Source organism: Terrapene carolina, unplaced genomic scaffold (assembly GCF_002925995.2).
Source record: "Terrapene carolina triunguis isolate 2854851 unplaced genomic scaffold, T_m_triunguis-2.0 Scaffold88, whole genome shotgun sequence".
Taxonomy (NCBI): domain Eukaryota; kingdom Metazoa; phylum Chordata; order Testudines; family Emydidae; genus Terrapene; species Terrapene triunguis.
The window spans coordinates 880,523-895,507 of record NW_020664439.1 but is presented as its reverse complement, the minus strand read 5'-3'; the positions used below and the strand labels follow the sequence as shown (position 1 = coordinate 895,507).

Below are 14,985 nucleotides of genomic sequence, written 5' to 3'. Positions count from 1 at the left end.
AAAAAACCTATCTAAAGATAGTTTTAATTAAGATACATTATAGCTCAAAGATATCTCATCATGGAATAGGGATTATAAATTCTAATTCTATAGTATGAGACAATATAGTCATGTGTAATGTTTAAGATAAGTTTTGTAAATGAGTTCCAATAGTTCATGGATTAGGGACCCAATCTTATGGGGTTCCAGGCGCTTCTGTATAGATTATTTAGGTTAATCTTTCTATCTACCCAATGGAACTCAGTGCTCAGTCTAGAAGATACCATCAAAGATGCTTAGTTTTGCAGTTTTCAGACTGTGGATTTGTGTCTCCAGAGATAACATGCTTGTTAACAGCAAAAATGTTTTTAAATAAATGAATAATATATAGAGGTGAGAAATAACAGACCTCAACCCTATTGTCCCTCTGCAAATTTGTGTATACAGAGTCAATCCCTTACCTTTCTCTAAAAGTGCAAAGTTTCAAAAAGTTCAACGAATAGAAGATTGTTGGGGGCCGAACAGATCTGGACAATGAGAAGAAGTCTGGAGATAAATGTGAAAAGGGAGGGACAGGCAGTAGAAACAAAAGTGAAACTGTTTGAGCTGCATATTCCAGAAGTCTTGAGGACTTTCTGAGTGTAGCCTTCATTGATTTGAGATCTACAATACCATTCTCTCACTAGAAGGGAAAACCTATAATGGCAGCAGGCCGTAAAAGAGACCCAGTTTGGGAATATTTTAATGAAGTTCCTCTACCTGTGGGTAAGATAGGCATGCATGCAAAATGCAAACAGTGCAACAAAGAAATGCAAGACCTGGTTGCCCGAATGAAACAACATCATGAGAAGTGTTCCTTCTCAGGAGGAAGCTGCATTGAAGATGATGAAAGGAACCTGTCTGAACATGCAGGATCTTCAGGTTGGTAAACTTTTTTATTTCATACTTCTTTCTTAAGGCCTGCCTGTCTTCCTTCTGGATTAGTCTTGAATTCTCATGTTTGGGCAAAAAATATAGTAGTTACTCTATTTTAGATGCAGTTGTAATAAAAAATAAATAGCTGAAATAGGCAGATCTTCCTTTTATAATTTCACCTTTAAAGTAGTACTGAGTGTCAGTGAATGCAATGAGTAATACTAAATGAGCAGTATGGTAATAATAATTAAATAACTGCATTGACTTATTTTGTTTAGGAGAATCCATCCTCAACATACAGGATTCTGAAAACTATCCACCTTCAAGATCACCATCATTTTCTACAGTTTCAGAGTTATCTGCCAATGATAGTGTTTCAGTCACATCATGTATGTCACACAGCCACAGTATATCACCTGTAGCAAAAAGGAAAAAAAAAAAAATCTCCATCATCCAGAAACAACCATAGATAAGTTCGTGCTAAGAACCAGCAGATTACAAAAAGAGGTAATTGATGAAAAAATTGCCCAGTTTGCTTATGCAACAAACTCTCCTTTTCGTATGACTGAGAACCCACACTTCATTAATATGATCCAGTCATTAAGACCAGGATACAGTTCACCCAACAGAGCAGATGTCGCAGGCAAATTCCTGGATAAAGTGTATGAAAGAGAAACTGAGCAGTGTGCAAAAGGTCTAGAGGGTGAAATTGTTAACCTGAGTCTTGATGGGTGGAGCAATGTCCACAATGATCCTGTTGTACATGGTTGTGTGACAACAGAAGAAGGGAATGTCTTCCTTACAGAAACAATTGATACATCAGGAAATGCACACAACAGCAGAATACTTACAAGAAGTAGCAGTAAAAGCTATAACAAACTGAACAAAAATTCAAATGTCTAGTATGCAGCTTCGTCACAGACAATGCAAGCAGCAAATGTATCCAAGATGAGAAGAAATTTAGAAGAGTGCCAAGCCAATAACATACAGTTGCAGTGCTCATTTGATGCACCTCCTAGCCAAAGACTTCAGTGTTCCAGAAATAAAAGCTAATGTTGTTGAAATTGCAAAATACTTCCATAACAACCACTTCGCAGCAGCTGCTCTGAAAAAAGTGGGAGGAACCAAGCTAACTCTCCCACAAGAAGTATGATGGAACTCAGTAGTGGACTGTTTTGAGCACTATATCAAGAACTGGTCTAATCTGATGACAGTTTGTGAACAAAACTGTGAAAAAATAGATTGCACTGTCACAGCCAAAATTCTCAACATTGGGCTTAAGAGATGTTGAACACATGCTGAGTACCCTGAAGCCTATTTCTGTAGCCTTGAACAAAATGCAGGGAAATAGCTGTTTTATTGCTGAAGCTGTTGAAATTTGGAAGGAACTGAGTGAGATCTTAAAAAGAGAAATATGCAATGGCAGAGTTAAATTACAAGCATTAAAAAAATGAATGGGACAAGCACGATCTCCAGCTCATTTTCTTGCAAATATTCTCAATACTCGGTACCAAAGTCAAACCTTAACTGCTGAAGAAGAGGAGTTGGCTTATGACATGGACATCCAGCAATCATCCCTCCATAACGACAACTATAATAAACTTCAGAGCTAAGGGTGAACCATTCAAGAAATACATGTTTGCTGATGATGTTTTAAAGAAAGTCACACCAGTGAACTGGTGGAAGTCACTTAAGCACTTGGATTCAGAGACTGTTGAAGTGATAATCTCGCTTTTAACAGCAGTAGGTTCTTCTGCCGGTGTAGAAAGAATATTTTCTTCCTTTGGACTAATTCATTCCAAATTGAGAAATCGTTTGGGATCTGAAAAAGTAGGAAAGCTTGTTTTTCTTTTCCAGATTATGAACAAACAGGAAAATGAAGGTGAAGACGACTGAGTTAGCTGCAGAAGCCAATATTTTAAGTTTCTCATGTTGACCTGGCTGACATAGTCGATTTAATTTTTTTATTAATTTTTCATTTAACTATTTTAGTTAAAAACAATTTTAACAAAAACAAACCTGATTTAAAAAAACTTGAATGTTTAACTAAATGCTTGTTTTGTTAAAATATGATATGTTTGCTGTCGAAGAAAAAAATCCAGAATACATAACGTTGTTATTTTAGTTAAATAAAACAATTTAAATGTCTGTCTGGTGATGTTCTCCTCCTAATACAGCATGGCAAGAAAATCCTCCAAATATTAATGATTAACCTGTTGAATTGGAGATAGTTCACCTCCCAATGACTTCATAAATATCTGCTTCGATTACCTTTGGTAAATGAAATAACCAATCATTCATTTTCTGATATAGCTGTAAAACTAATCTGAAAAGTTTTCAAAATAAATCACTGTTTAAAAATGTATAGTGTGTACCTTCTAAAAATTAAACCTACATTTCTCTCTGAGTTGTGAAGAATATGTATTAAGGTTATAACAACCAACAAGAATGCATTTTTATGTAGAAATCCATGATTAAATCGAGTCTTCCTGACTAGTGATTTAAATCAAATCCACCCTGTCCCCACGTCACCCCTAGCAAGACTAGCCTTCAACAGCCCTAAAAAGAAGTGCCTTGCAGCATGGCCTGAAGAACAACAGATTCAGGCTTGTTTGGCCCCTCAAGTATTGGCTCCGTTGCATGTCCTTTAGCTGAGGCGAGCATGGACTCCAGTGTTGGTTTGTTAACCTGCCTGTATGGCATTAACACTGATCTGTACCCCTCTAGTTAGCATCTCATTGGGATAGATAGAGATGAGTTCATCCCTTTGCTGCTTCTCTTGGGGTAGGTCAATGGTTTTCAGACTTTTTAGGCTACTTTTAATATAGTCTGCCACGTACCCCCATCTGAGATAGGCAGAGGCGACACGTGGGGGGGCATGCAGGGTCATGTCCCTCCCCCCCAGATTTCTGCCTTCCATTTAGCAACAGCTTCTAGAAGTTTTCAAACTGTGGGGTGTGAGAAATGTTCGGTGAGGGGAAGGGTGAGTAGCAACGCCAGGTGGCTTGGGCCAGCCCCACACAGCAGGGCTCAGGGAGGGAGCCCCACCTGCACCCCTGACTCACCTTAGTGGGCTTCCAAACCTGTTTGAGTTGGGGGGTGCAACAAAAAATTGTAACTCAAATGGGGAGCGCAGTGCAAAAAGTTTGGTGTCTCCACCCTCCTCAGCCTGCTCAGTTTCACACATGGAAGGGCCCTCTCAACGTGCAGTTACATGACTCCATCATGTGCTCCATGAACTCATTATTAAAGGGGCAACTGAGCCTTGGAACAGAGTGAAGGGATGTGTATCTGAGCACCAGAACCAACGCTTTGTTACACAACCAGTTCAGCAGAGAAATCTAAATAGACATGTTCCCCAAACACCTATTAAAGACCAGGCTAGTTGCTATAGGAATGAGGGCACACAGTCTGTGCATAGCTGTCCTTCCATTTGGTGCCTCTTGAACAACAGGCCAAGGCAGAATCAAAACAAATATTTTATAACTGTGTTGAAAACAACTCGCTGGTATCTCAAGACATAACAGAAACACAGCAGTCCTGAGGAAACCCCAGCTGTTAACCAGCTCATCCCAGCTGCCTGAGAGTGACAGTCCCGAAATAGAAAGCAAGTCTGAGGAGAACACAGTTATGCTCAGGAGCAGTGTGGCTGGTACAATCTTGCTGATGACCTATAGGCTGGACTGGACTGAACCTGATGCCAGATGGGAGAGTGGCAGCAGCAGCAAGAGCCTCTTGACTTCATGGTTAGTGTAGTGAGTGTAACAATGTCTGCAATATGGTGAAGGTAGAATCTGTTTTGAAATCAAGGACAAAATAACTCTCCATTCAAAGAACACTGTACCTGACTGCCCTAAATAGCAGTAATGTCTTTGGTGCAGATCGTGGATGAGGAATTGCCCATGCTTTTTTACCTCAGTCCTTAAGTGAATGTTAGAAAATGTACATCTACAAAGTTTTGTGATATTTAGCTTCTGAAACTCCAAAAATTCTGTTTCTATATTCAGAGTCATTCGAATGCTAAACTTCAGCTTGCTGCCATGTTTTGCATATCTAATCTCGTATGGAATGAAGAAGAAGGTAAGAGACCCTCATACTTTTATGTATTGTCTTGGACAGAAAGTATTGTCAAAACAAAATCCTCTCAAGGAAGAGAATGGCAAATGTTAGGTAGTAGTACAACGGGACTCAGTCTTGACTATGTATGCCCTATACAAACACAGTGAAATACAGTCCATGCCCCAGTGGGCTTAAGGTCTAGATGCAAGATGCAGCAAGTGATTATTATAGACAATAGGGAGGCTGGGGGAGGGAGGGCAATGAGACTAAGATCCCAACTGGTCGCTGTGACACAGCTTAAGGTTCCTGAAGGACAACACAAATCGGGGATGCTTTGTGCACCCACATTATGGACTTGCGTGACCTAATGGAAGACGGAGAATATGCATTTATGAATGTGATTGTACAGGGTTTGCAGTAAATGAGGTATTGCCATTATCACTTAATGAAACGGGGTGGGGGAGAATTGATTGCCATGCATTGTACTTGTGAATGACATAGCTGCTTATGCAGTGGAGGGTGGGGGCCAAGAACCTGTGAATTTATAGTATTGAGTAGATGAATGTATTGAGAAACAGTGTTTGGATACAATTTACAGGTTACACCTTATGTGTTTACCATTATTGTTTGAAATATACATTATATGATATATCGTGCAGTAATGGTAATAAAATCCACCATTAGTGGATACATGCTTCTTACTGCAGTTTGTAATAAATTTTGCATTGGGTCATAAACCAGAAATCCCTCCCATCCCTATATTAACAACTACGAACATGGAGCCAGAAATTAACCAGGCTGAGGGGCTACTGCCTCTTGTTTCTGCTGCCAGTTGTGTGGCAGGCTGCTCCGCCAGGATGGCATCAAATAGCTCCTCTGAGTAGGGACCTAGAATGTGCTGCAAAGCTTCCTCAGGGTCTGTCCCAGTTTGGTCACTTCAGCAGCCTCATCTGGTACATGATGGGTCCCCTCCAGTCCTATACTGGATTCGGGGGTGAGAAAGGTCACCATCCAAGCTTAACAGACTGTCGTGAAGCATTTGTGGCTCAGTGCTTGGCACAGTATCCAGCACCCACTCAAGCTCTTTGTAAAAGGGGCAGGATGACAGCGAGTTTCCAGAGGTGCAGTTCTCATGCCTGGCTTACAGTGGTCATTTTGAGCCACTTAATCTGCTCTCTGCACTGGTTAACCGGTCAAGTGAATCCCCAGTGCTGCCAGCTTCTTTGCTATTTCCTGGTACTTGTGGTCATTCCTCGAATTCTTGCTGAAGTCAAACTGTTTGCTCACCTCGCACCACCGATTAACCAAAATCAGACTATGTTCCTGTGACCACGTAGCAGCACACTTGGCAAAGGACTTCTATATGTTGGTGGCCATTACAAACTCAGAAGAAGGTTCACTTTGCTTGCAGCTCAGCGGTCGGAATAAAATGGAAGGGTTAAATGCTGAGCAGTTGTACTTTACCTAGAGGGCTGGCTTCCATTTCTTGGGAGTTGATTGGCCAGTTTTGGGATAAAAATCACAGAGAACACCATCCCATGGGAGTGTTGAATAGCACTGGTGGACTCTCAGGACCTGAGTCTGGGAGGCCCGGGCCCGAGCTGTTTCCACATTGCAGAATGATGCCATTTGGACCCAAGTCATTGCAGGGCATGGGCTCAAACCCTTCACCCCTGTAGGGCCTGGGCTTGGGCCCAGATCAGACAGAATTATGTGTTAGACAGGAAGGGGGTTTGGGCTTGAGCCTGAGTCTAAGCTCGGGCTTACATTGCAGTTCAGACATATCCTATGAATCAGGAGTTGGAAGGCCACGGAGTTGCGGAGCAGGAGATGGGAGCAGTGCTAGGGAGGGGGTGGTGTGAGTGGAAATGGGGTTGGGGGAGAATGACTCTTAGATTGGTGGTTACATTCTCTAAATCTGCTGTGGTGTTCCTCAACAAGGAGACTTATTTTTGTAGTTTGATCTCCCACTCTCCTGCTGAGTAATTTGAGAATGTGGAGCATCAGGAACAAATCTCACTTCAGCATGTAAAACTTCACGCTGTATTTCCAGCATTCTGATTTCCTGTATTAGCTTGTGTTGTACTCTGAGTGCTAGAAGCTTCTCTGTAACAAATTTTCAGCTAAATACACCCAGTATCAGAGACAGAGTTGGAAAGGAAGAAGCCAGTCAGAGTCAAACTCCTTACTTTATAATAAAATCTCTTAAGGTTCTTGCCTGTTTAATTTTCTCTCATTTATTCATGTGAAAAAAATTGAAGGGAAAAAAATTTAGTAGCTTCTTCTAAAAGGAAAAGACAGAGCAGCCATAGGTTAAGTAGACATAAAGGGCTTCTTAGCACAGCATTTTATTTGCATCCACATATTATATCCCCTCATAGCACATGCCTGTCTCCAATTCTTTTTTATCATTTTTAATAAATCACTTGTTTGATGTTATCCCCTATAATGTGATTTATTTTTTTTAGGTTCACAAGAACGCCAAGATAAACTACGAGATATCGGAATAGTAGATATTCTACACAAACTGAGTCAGTCATCAGATCCAAATCTTTGTGACAAGTAAGTATAAAAGAACCCCCAAAATAGAGATCAGAGGGAATTCTGTGCTTTAAAAAAAAAAAAAAAAATCTTGTTTGGAAAGCATTTGGATTACAGAAAAATCCATGAGACAGTGCTGCATGCAGAAGACAGGCCCTTTACATTGATGAGTCGTGCCACATATGAATAAAATATGATATTCATCTTATTTGAAGAATGCTTGCTAAGTAGGATTTATGACAAGTCCTAAGGCAGGACAGACACCAAGATGGTTATCCACTCATACATCATCTCCCTCCTCAAAAACAGCAGTACACATTGACACAACATTAGCACTTTTCCTGGTCTCTGGAACTTTTCCAGTATTCCATGTTTTACTAAAAAATAAGGAGGTTTCAGGATCCTCAGCTAATTTTTTTTTTTTTTTTTTTAATCTTGAATATAATTTATCCAGTCTTGCAGACTTAATGTGTAACTTTAGTAGTATGCAGTGTTGTAGCCATGTCAGTCCCAGGATATTAGAGAGACATGGTGGCTGAGATAATATCTTTTATTGGACAAACTTCTGTTTGGTGAGACAAGCTTTAAACCTTACACAGAGCTCTTCTTCAGGTCTGGGAAATGTACTCAAAGTGTCACAGCTAAACACAAGGTGGAACAGTTTGTTTAGCATAAGTAGTTACATATTTCAAGGGACCATTTAAATACAGCCAAGTTCAAAGTTATACATCTAGGAACAGGGCCGGCTCTAGGTTTTTTGCCACCCCAAGCAAAAAAATTTTTGGCTGCTCCCCACCTGAGCCCTGGGCTCTCACCCCCCACCACCACCACCAGTGCCCTCCCCCACCCGCATGCCCTGCCGCCCCAGCGCTGGGCTCTCGCCACCCCACCCCACCCGCATCTCCTGCCGCCCCAGCCCTGGGCTCCCCCCCACCAGTGCTGACTCTGCCCGCTCCCCCCTCGCCTCCAGCCAGTCCGGCACTGGCAGGGTCGGGGTAAGCAGCGGGGCTCCCAGGCCGCGCTTCAGCCCAGGGTCGCCTCCAGGACCAGCTGGGACCCAGGAGGGCAGAGCCGGGGGACCGCCCTGGCAGGGGGTTGAGGAGCCGGGGCAGGGCAGCCCCAGAGGGAGCGGAGCCCCAGAGAGCAGGACGCAGGCCCCGCACAGAAGCGCCCCGCCCTCTATGGCCCCGCTGCTGCTGTTGCTTCTGGCCACCCTGCTGCAGTCCCTGGGCAGCTCGGGCCGCTTCGCCTAGCCCCGGCTGCGGCGCTGGGGGGCAGCCGCCCTGCGGCACCTGCAAGCAGCTCCGTGTGCCCCGCGGGGCGGCCCCCAGCCCGAGTGTCCCCCCGCTCGGAGCCTGCCCGGCCCAGCCACAAGGTGCGGGCGCTGCTCCCCCACAGCGTGAACTGCAGTGGCCCTAGGGCGCCCCCGCGCACAATGCGCTGCTGCTGCCAGGGCCGTCTCTAGGCTTTTGCCGCCTGAAGCGCAAAAAAAAAAAGGTTGCCAGAATGCTGCCCCTGAAAATGTGCCGCCCCAAGCACGTGCTTGGTTTGCTGGTGCCTAGAACCGGCCTTGTCTAGGAACAAGGAATGCAGCCCATACCTACAGAATGGGGCATTGTTTCCTGGAAAGCAATGACTCTGAAAAGGATCTATGAGTGAGAGTGGACAGACAACTCAATATGAGCTACTAGTGCAATCCTGGAGCAAAGAGGATTTATGCACTCCTTCCATGTTGTCATATTCTGGGGTGCAATCCAGACCAGTGGATTAGATCTGGTTTAATGACTGTTTGGCACTACTCATTGCTCATGTAGCATAAAAGAGTTTTCCTCCTAGCCGAAGAAAACAGCACAAATGGCATTAGGCTCTACTTTTGCTGAGAAACCTCAGGCTTTGCCATCTTAACGTATTAATAGTTTAGCCTTTTATTGCCACACTAACAGTTCCTCCCTCACACACTAGCCTTGTGCACAGAATGTCATGTGGGATAAATGTTAACCATGAATCTCCAGCGGGTGTTTGTTTTTTGAAGTCCAGATTCAATGGCTAATGGAATATTTGTAATTTCAGGGCGAAGACAGCACTCCAGCAGTATCTTGCATGATCAAAGACTAAGTGAATCTTTGGACACCCCTCGTGTGTTTAAGGACTAAAAGGAAATAGCCTCAACTGATTCCTTATATTTGCACAAGTCACCTTGGGCTGCATTTCTCTCAGGTGCAGGGAGCTGCTTTGCAGAAACAGTTTAGGTGATCAGGTCTCCAATGCACTTGAACTTTTTTGAGGTAGTTCTTTACTCAGAGGACTATTGTGGAGGGTTTTGTTTTTGTGTTTTTTCCTGAGCTACCTGGACTCTCTAATAGAACAATCAATCATCATTTTCTTTTGGGCCTACAATTTTCTGCTTTTGCTGCAGCCTGCGTGTGTGTTTGGGTGTATGTGTGAGTGTGATACCTCAAAATTTTGTTTTCCTTTTTTGTGTGAAAATCTTTTTCTACACATTTTCAAGGGTTAACCATTGTTTGCTGTATGAATACTTTAATGAATTATATACAGTTTGAATGAAATGTTATTTAAAAAAACACACTGTATCCCATAAAGTTTATTTTGAATTTTGAACAGGTGAATGTTTTTAAGTAAAACATATGCATTTCTGAACCTAAGCTTAACTTATATTCCTTTTTGAAGAGAAAAATTGAGGAATACAGTAGACTCAAATAACAGCCAGCATATTCTGTGCTATGAAAAAATCTAAGAGATAGCATTTTACTGCCCCACAGTCAACAGGTACTAATGTCATTTTCAGCTCAGTAGAATGGGTCAAAAAGATTATTTGGGGTTTTTAAATGTTTAGAAGACATGGGTGGACTCTCACTCTCACCAATTGTATAACTGTTGTGTTGATCTTCTGCCAAAAAGAAATATGTGGATGTAATATCAGCACTGGCTTGGGTGAATGAGCCTATTGCTGTGAAATCCAAGATCTTGCTGAGATTATTGCTGAAAGATTGGCTTGTCTCAGTGATAAGGAACACCAGCTGACTGTGACACCAAGATACGTCAAACAGGTAGCACGTTGCAAGACTTGTACTTTCAAGATACCAAAAGGACCTGGCAAGTTATGGCTTAAGGGACTTGTTTGGTCATACAGATCAGTTCACTGCTATATAAAATATTTCTCCATAATATTAGCTGAATAGGTTAGATTGCAGGAGAATGGACACGTTATTAGAAAATTATCTCCCAGTGACATTGCTATAGTAATAGCAATATATATACAGACATATCCAGGAATTCATATACATGGATAATAGCCCAGATTTTACTGCATTTAAAGGATCAGGTTATCAAAACCTGGCCTTTGTCTGTGTGCCTACAATTTGTGGGCACCTAAAATTGTGGCTTTAGTTATTTGTAGAAACAGCATTTACCTTCCTCATTGCAGTCAGATACTTGGACTACTAAATGGCTGAAATTATGCCTGTAATTAAATTGTGGTGAAATATTGTGTCTGCAAGAATTCATATCCACTCAATTGTGGGCAGAGAAAGGGAAAACCATTTAAGATTATGCTGAAAATCAGACCCTACATTTTTACTGAATTCAGCTTCAGGAGTTAAATGTGTGTAGAAAGAAGTGAGTGCAGCAAGAAGCTCTCCCAGACTGCAATTCAGGGTTACTACTTTCCTCCTGCAGTACATTTACCATCTGCTTCCTGGTTTTCAGTTTAGGGAATGGCATTAATAGAGTCAAAATCCTCACACGCTATGTCTACTTAGCACTAAAGGGCAAACTGAAGAATTCAACTCTACCTTTTGCAGTTTGAGCTTCAGGTCAAGAGGACAGGACTGTAACTTGACTAACCAGTTTTCACAAATGTAATCTCAAACCTTTATCCTTTATTTCTAAGCAGTGTCAGATTATAATTGCCTTACTTTTCTGAGTCGTCCTATTAATTTAAAGGAAACTATTTGTGTGAGCAAAAGGCGATCACAGTTTGGCCCAGAGTTTGAATGTTATGTATTGTAGAACTGTTACCATTTGGTTGCAAAGGAAAATACAATTTTATATAAGTTTAATGTAATTGTTTTCCCACTCTGAAAATCATATAAAAGTGAGCACTTAACACTTTTTTCCAACGTGGACATGGCAATAAGTGAGTGGCCATTTCTTATTATTGCTACAAGTCTTTGGTAATGGGTCTGCACAGAGAGGCAAGTATGAATATGTGAGAACCTGATAAATATCTAGTATCTCAGAAATAAAAGCCTTATTTAAAAAGTAAAATGAACCATAGTTTTGGTAGCACTGAGAAAACACTTCCTTGGTTAAACTTTATGTACACGTGGGGGCTAAATTTTCAAAATAGCCTGAGCTTGAACTCTAAATTTACACTCCTGATATTTTGTGCGCACATTTTCATGTGCTCAAGTTTTTGCATGCCCCTCTACTCACATCTGCAAATCTGAGTTTGTGTTTAAAAAAATTGGATGACTAAAATTGTACACAAAAGTGTGCAAATTTAGGTGTGCATGTTTAGAGACTTTTTTTTAAATGTGGCCCTAAATGTACCAGAAAACTTAAAAATAATGCTCAGACAATCTGGATACTGCATGGGGGAAAAAGTCAACATTTTCCATAATATCAAGCTGATAGGTCAAATGTCCAATGAAATAACATTTTTACATTCAGTTAAGCTTTGTGAATAATTTTTGATGTTGCTGTAGGTATGTACAAATAGAAAACATAAATACTGTAAATAAATAAAAAGTACTTTACCAGAATACTTTGCTTCTACTGAACTTTATGAAGAAAATATGTATTTAAAATCTTGACTCAATGTTTTTTGCTCTACAAACTTTCAGATTTTAGTTGGAGATTTATACAACATAGAGAGGACAACAGAAAATAATCCTGTACAAATTAGCCAAACCCTACTGGCTTTACTCAGGTAAGGCATCCCAATAAGACAAGGGATTCCTTGCAAGAGTAAGACCAGCAGGATTTGTTCCATCATGGTTTTTCTTCTGCCTTTAATACTGCATCACACTCTTTCTTCTGGGTCTCCCCCTTCACAGTCGTCCCTAATTCCAATCATGTATTTATACCATAATAATGAATTAAGCCAGGTGAGCAACTCAGTCAATCATGGAAATTGTTTTATTTGATTTGTGGCCCTTTTCTGTTTTCTACAAATATTTTATGTCCTGATCTTTCAGCTCCATCCAGCTGGCTGGTCATTGCACCTGTGTGAAGTGCCACTGAAGTTAATGTGGCTGTGGGTGGAATAGGTGTCGAGACACATGGGTGGAGGTGTAGAAGTGGGGTCCTTGCGAACACATTCACGAGCAGGATTGTTCGTAAGTCACCATGAATTTTAAACATATATTCGAGAATATTTGCAGAAATCAAATTTTGAACTTTTGAGTGTTTGTATCCAAATCTGATTGTTACACTTTACCTGTCAGGGAATAGAAACAGCATAGTGTGACACATCTGTCCAATCAAAGCTAACCAACATGCCATTCGTTATAAATACAGTATGCAGTGTTGTAGCCATGTCAGTCCCAGGATATTAGAGAGACAAGGTGGGTGAGCTACGTTCTCTCTAAGGTGGACAGCTGTGCAGAAAGCCACAAAGGGCCGTGCAGGCATGCACACTGCACTCAGGAGCGTGGGGGGTGTTGATGGGGGAGCTTGGGGTGTGCAGGGCTGTGGCAACTCCCACAGCCCTGGGGCTGTGGTGCAGCAGGGCCAGACACCTCTCCCCCTCCCAGCCCCAGGGCTGTGATGCGGCGGGACCAGACGTCCCACACACACAGCCGCAGGGCCAGACACCTCCCCAGCCCCAGAGCTGATGCGGGGAGTCCTCTCTCCCTGCTGCAGCCCTGGGCAACCTGAATCCCAAACCCCTCAGCCGCACCCCAGAGCCCTCACCCCCCGCACACCAACCCTAGCTCTGAGCCCCCTCCCATACCCCAGAGTCCGCACTCCAGCCAGAGCCCTCACCCCCCCCACACACACACACACCCTCTGCCCCAGCCCTGAGCCCCACCTCACACTTCGAACCTCTCGGCCCCACCCTCTCACATCACCACCATATTGGTGCACATAACAAAATTCATTCTGCACATGAATGGGAAAAATTAGAGGGAACATTGTGGGTGAGGTAATATTTTTTTATTGGACCAACTTCTGTTGCTGAGCTAGATAAGCTTTCCAACTACACAGAGCTCTTCAGGTCTGTGAAAAGTACTCAGTGTCACAGTTAAATACAAAATCAAACGGATAATTTAGCATAAGCAGTTAACCTTATATAGTCCCTTAGAATATGTGCTAAGTGGCCCATTAATACCCCCTAGTCATAGGACAAAAACAGGGGTTAGGGGCTTACAGATTGTTGTAATAAGCTATAAATCCAGTGTCTAGTACAGAGGGGGGGCAAACTATGGCCCGTGAGCCACATCCAACCCACAGGACCCTTCCCTCTAGTCCCCGAGCTCCTGCCAGGGAGCCGGGTCAGGACAGGCTTGCAGAGGAGCCAGCCTAACTCCCCGGCAGCGCAGTGAACAGGGCGGAGGCTAGCCCCTGGCCCCTGCCCTTCTGTTTCCCTGCCTCCCTTGCAGTTACAGTTCCCCCAGTGCCTTGGCAGCGTGGCTGCAGCTCCAGCCAGGCGACATGGCTATAGCACCACCAGACCTGGTGCTCCAGGGCGGCGTGGGCAGGGATCAGGGGGAGTTCTGGGGAGGCAGTCAAGGGGCCTGGGCCCTGCTGCCCGGGACAGGGGCAGAGCAAGCCACGGTCCCCCTCCACCCCAGCATGCTTGGCCCCTGTCCCCAGCAGCCAAGCCCAGACAGGGAGTGAGCCCTGCCCGACTGTCAGGGAGAGCAGCCAAACGAGCAGGGGAAACGCACAGGGAAAGGACTGAGCCCCTGTTTCCCCCACCCCACAGGTAACATGGGGTGAGGGGAGCAGGGAGGGTTGGATAGGGGGCAGGGGTGGCAGGCGGGGTGGGGAGCAGGGGAGATTGGATAGGGGTGGGGAGCAGGGGGGATTGGATAGGGGACAGGTGTCCTGGAAGGACGGTCAGGGGACAGAGAGCAGGGGGGATTGGATAGGATGCAGGAGTCAGGAGTGGGGAGCGGGGGGGGTTGAGGTTCCAGGGGGCTGGATAGGGAGCGGGGGCCAGGCCATGCCTTGCTGTTTGGGGAGGCATAGCCTCCCCCAGCCTTCCCTACCCGGCCCTCCATACAATTTCTGTAGCCGATATGGCCATAGGGCCAAAAAGTTTGCCCACCCCGGTCCAGTGTCTAGCAAAGACATTGTAAATACTGAATAGTCACAGTGAGTTGCTCCTGCACCACCAATTTGCAGAAATACTATGAATAACAAATTCAGAGAAAACATAGGCACACATGACTTGCCAGACTACATCAGACCCGGGGCCTCTGTAGTCCAGCACCCTACTTCTAACAGTACAGGACTAACTCC

The 14,985-nt window shown here is 43.6% G+C and overlaps 1 protein-coding gene across 2 annotated transcripts in view; it reads left to right on the top strand.

Moving 5' to 3' along the window:
- The window catches only part of ARMC8 (armadillo repeat containing 8), a 205,189-nt gene extending 193,880 nt beyond the window's left edge, over positions 1-11,309 (top strand). For both annotated transcript variants that reach the window (XM_024218622.2, XM_024218621.2), the window contains 3 exons: positions 4,902-4,974; positions 7,422-7,515; positions 9,565-11,309. In XM_024218622.2, coding sequence (XP_024074390.1) covers positions 4,902-4,974; positions 7,422-7,515; positions 9,565-9,598 — 201 coding nt within the window. In that variant the 3' untranslated portion in view covers positions 9,599-11,309. The remainder of the gene's footprint in view (positions 1-4,901; positions 4,975-7,421; positions 7,516-9,564) is intronic.
- The last annotated feature ends 3,676 nt before the right edge of the window (positions 11,310-14,985 follow it).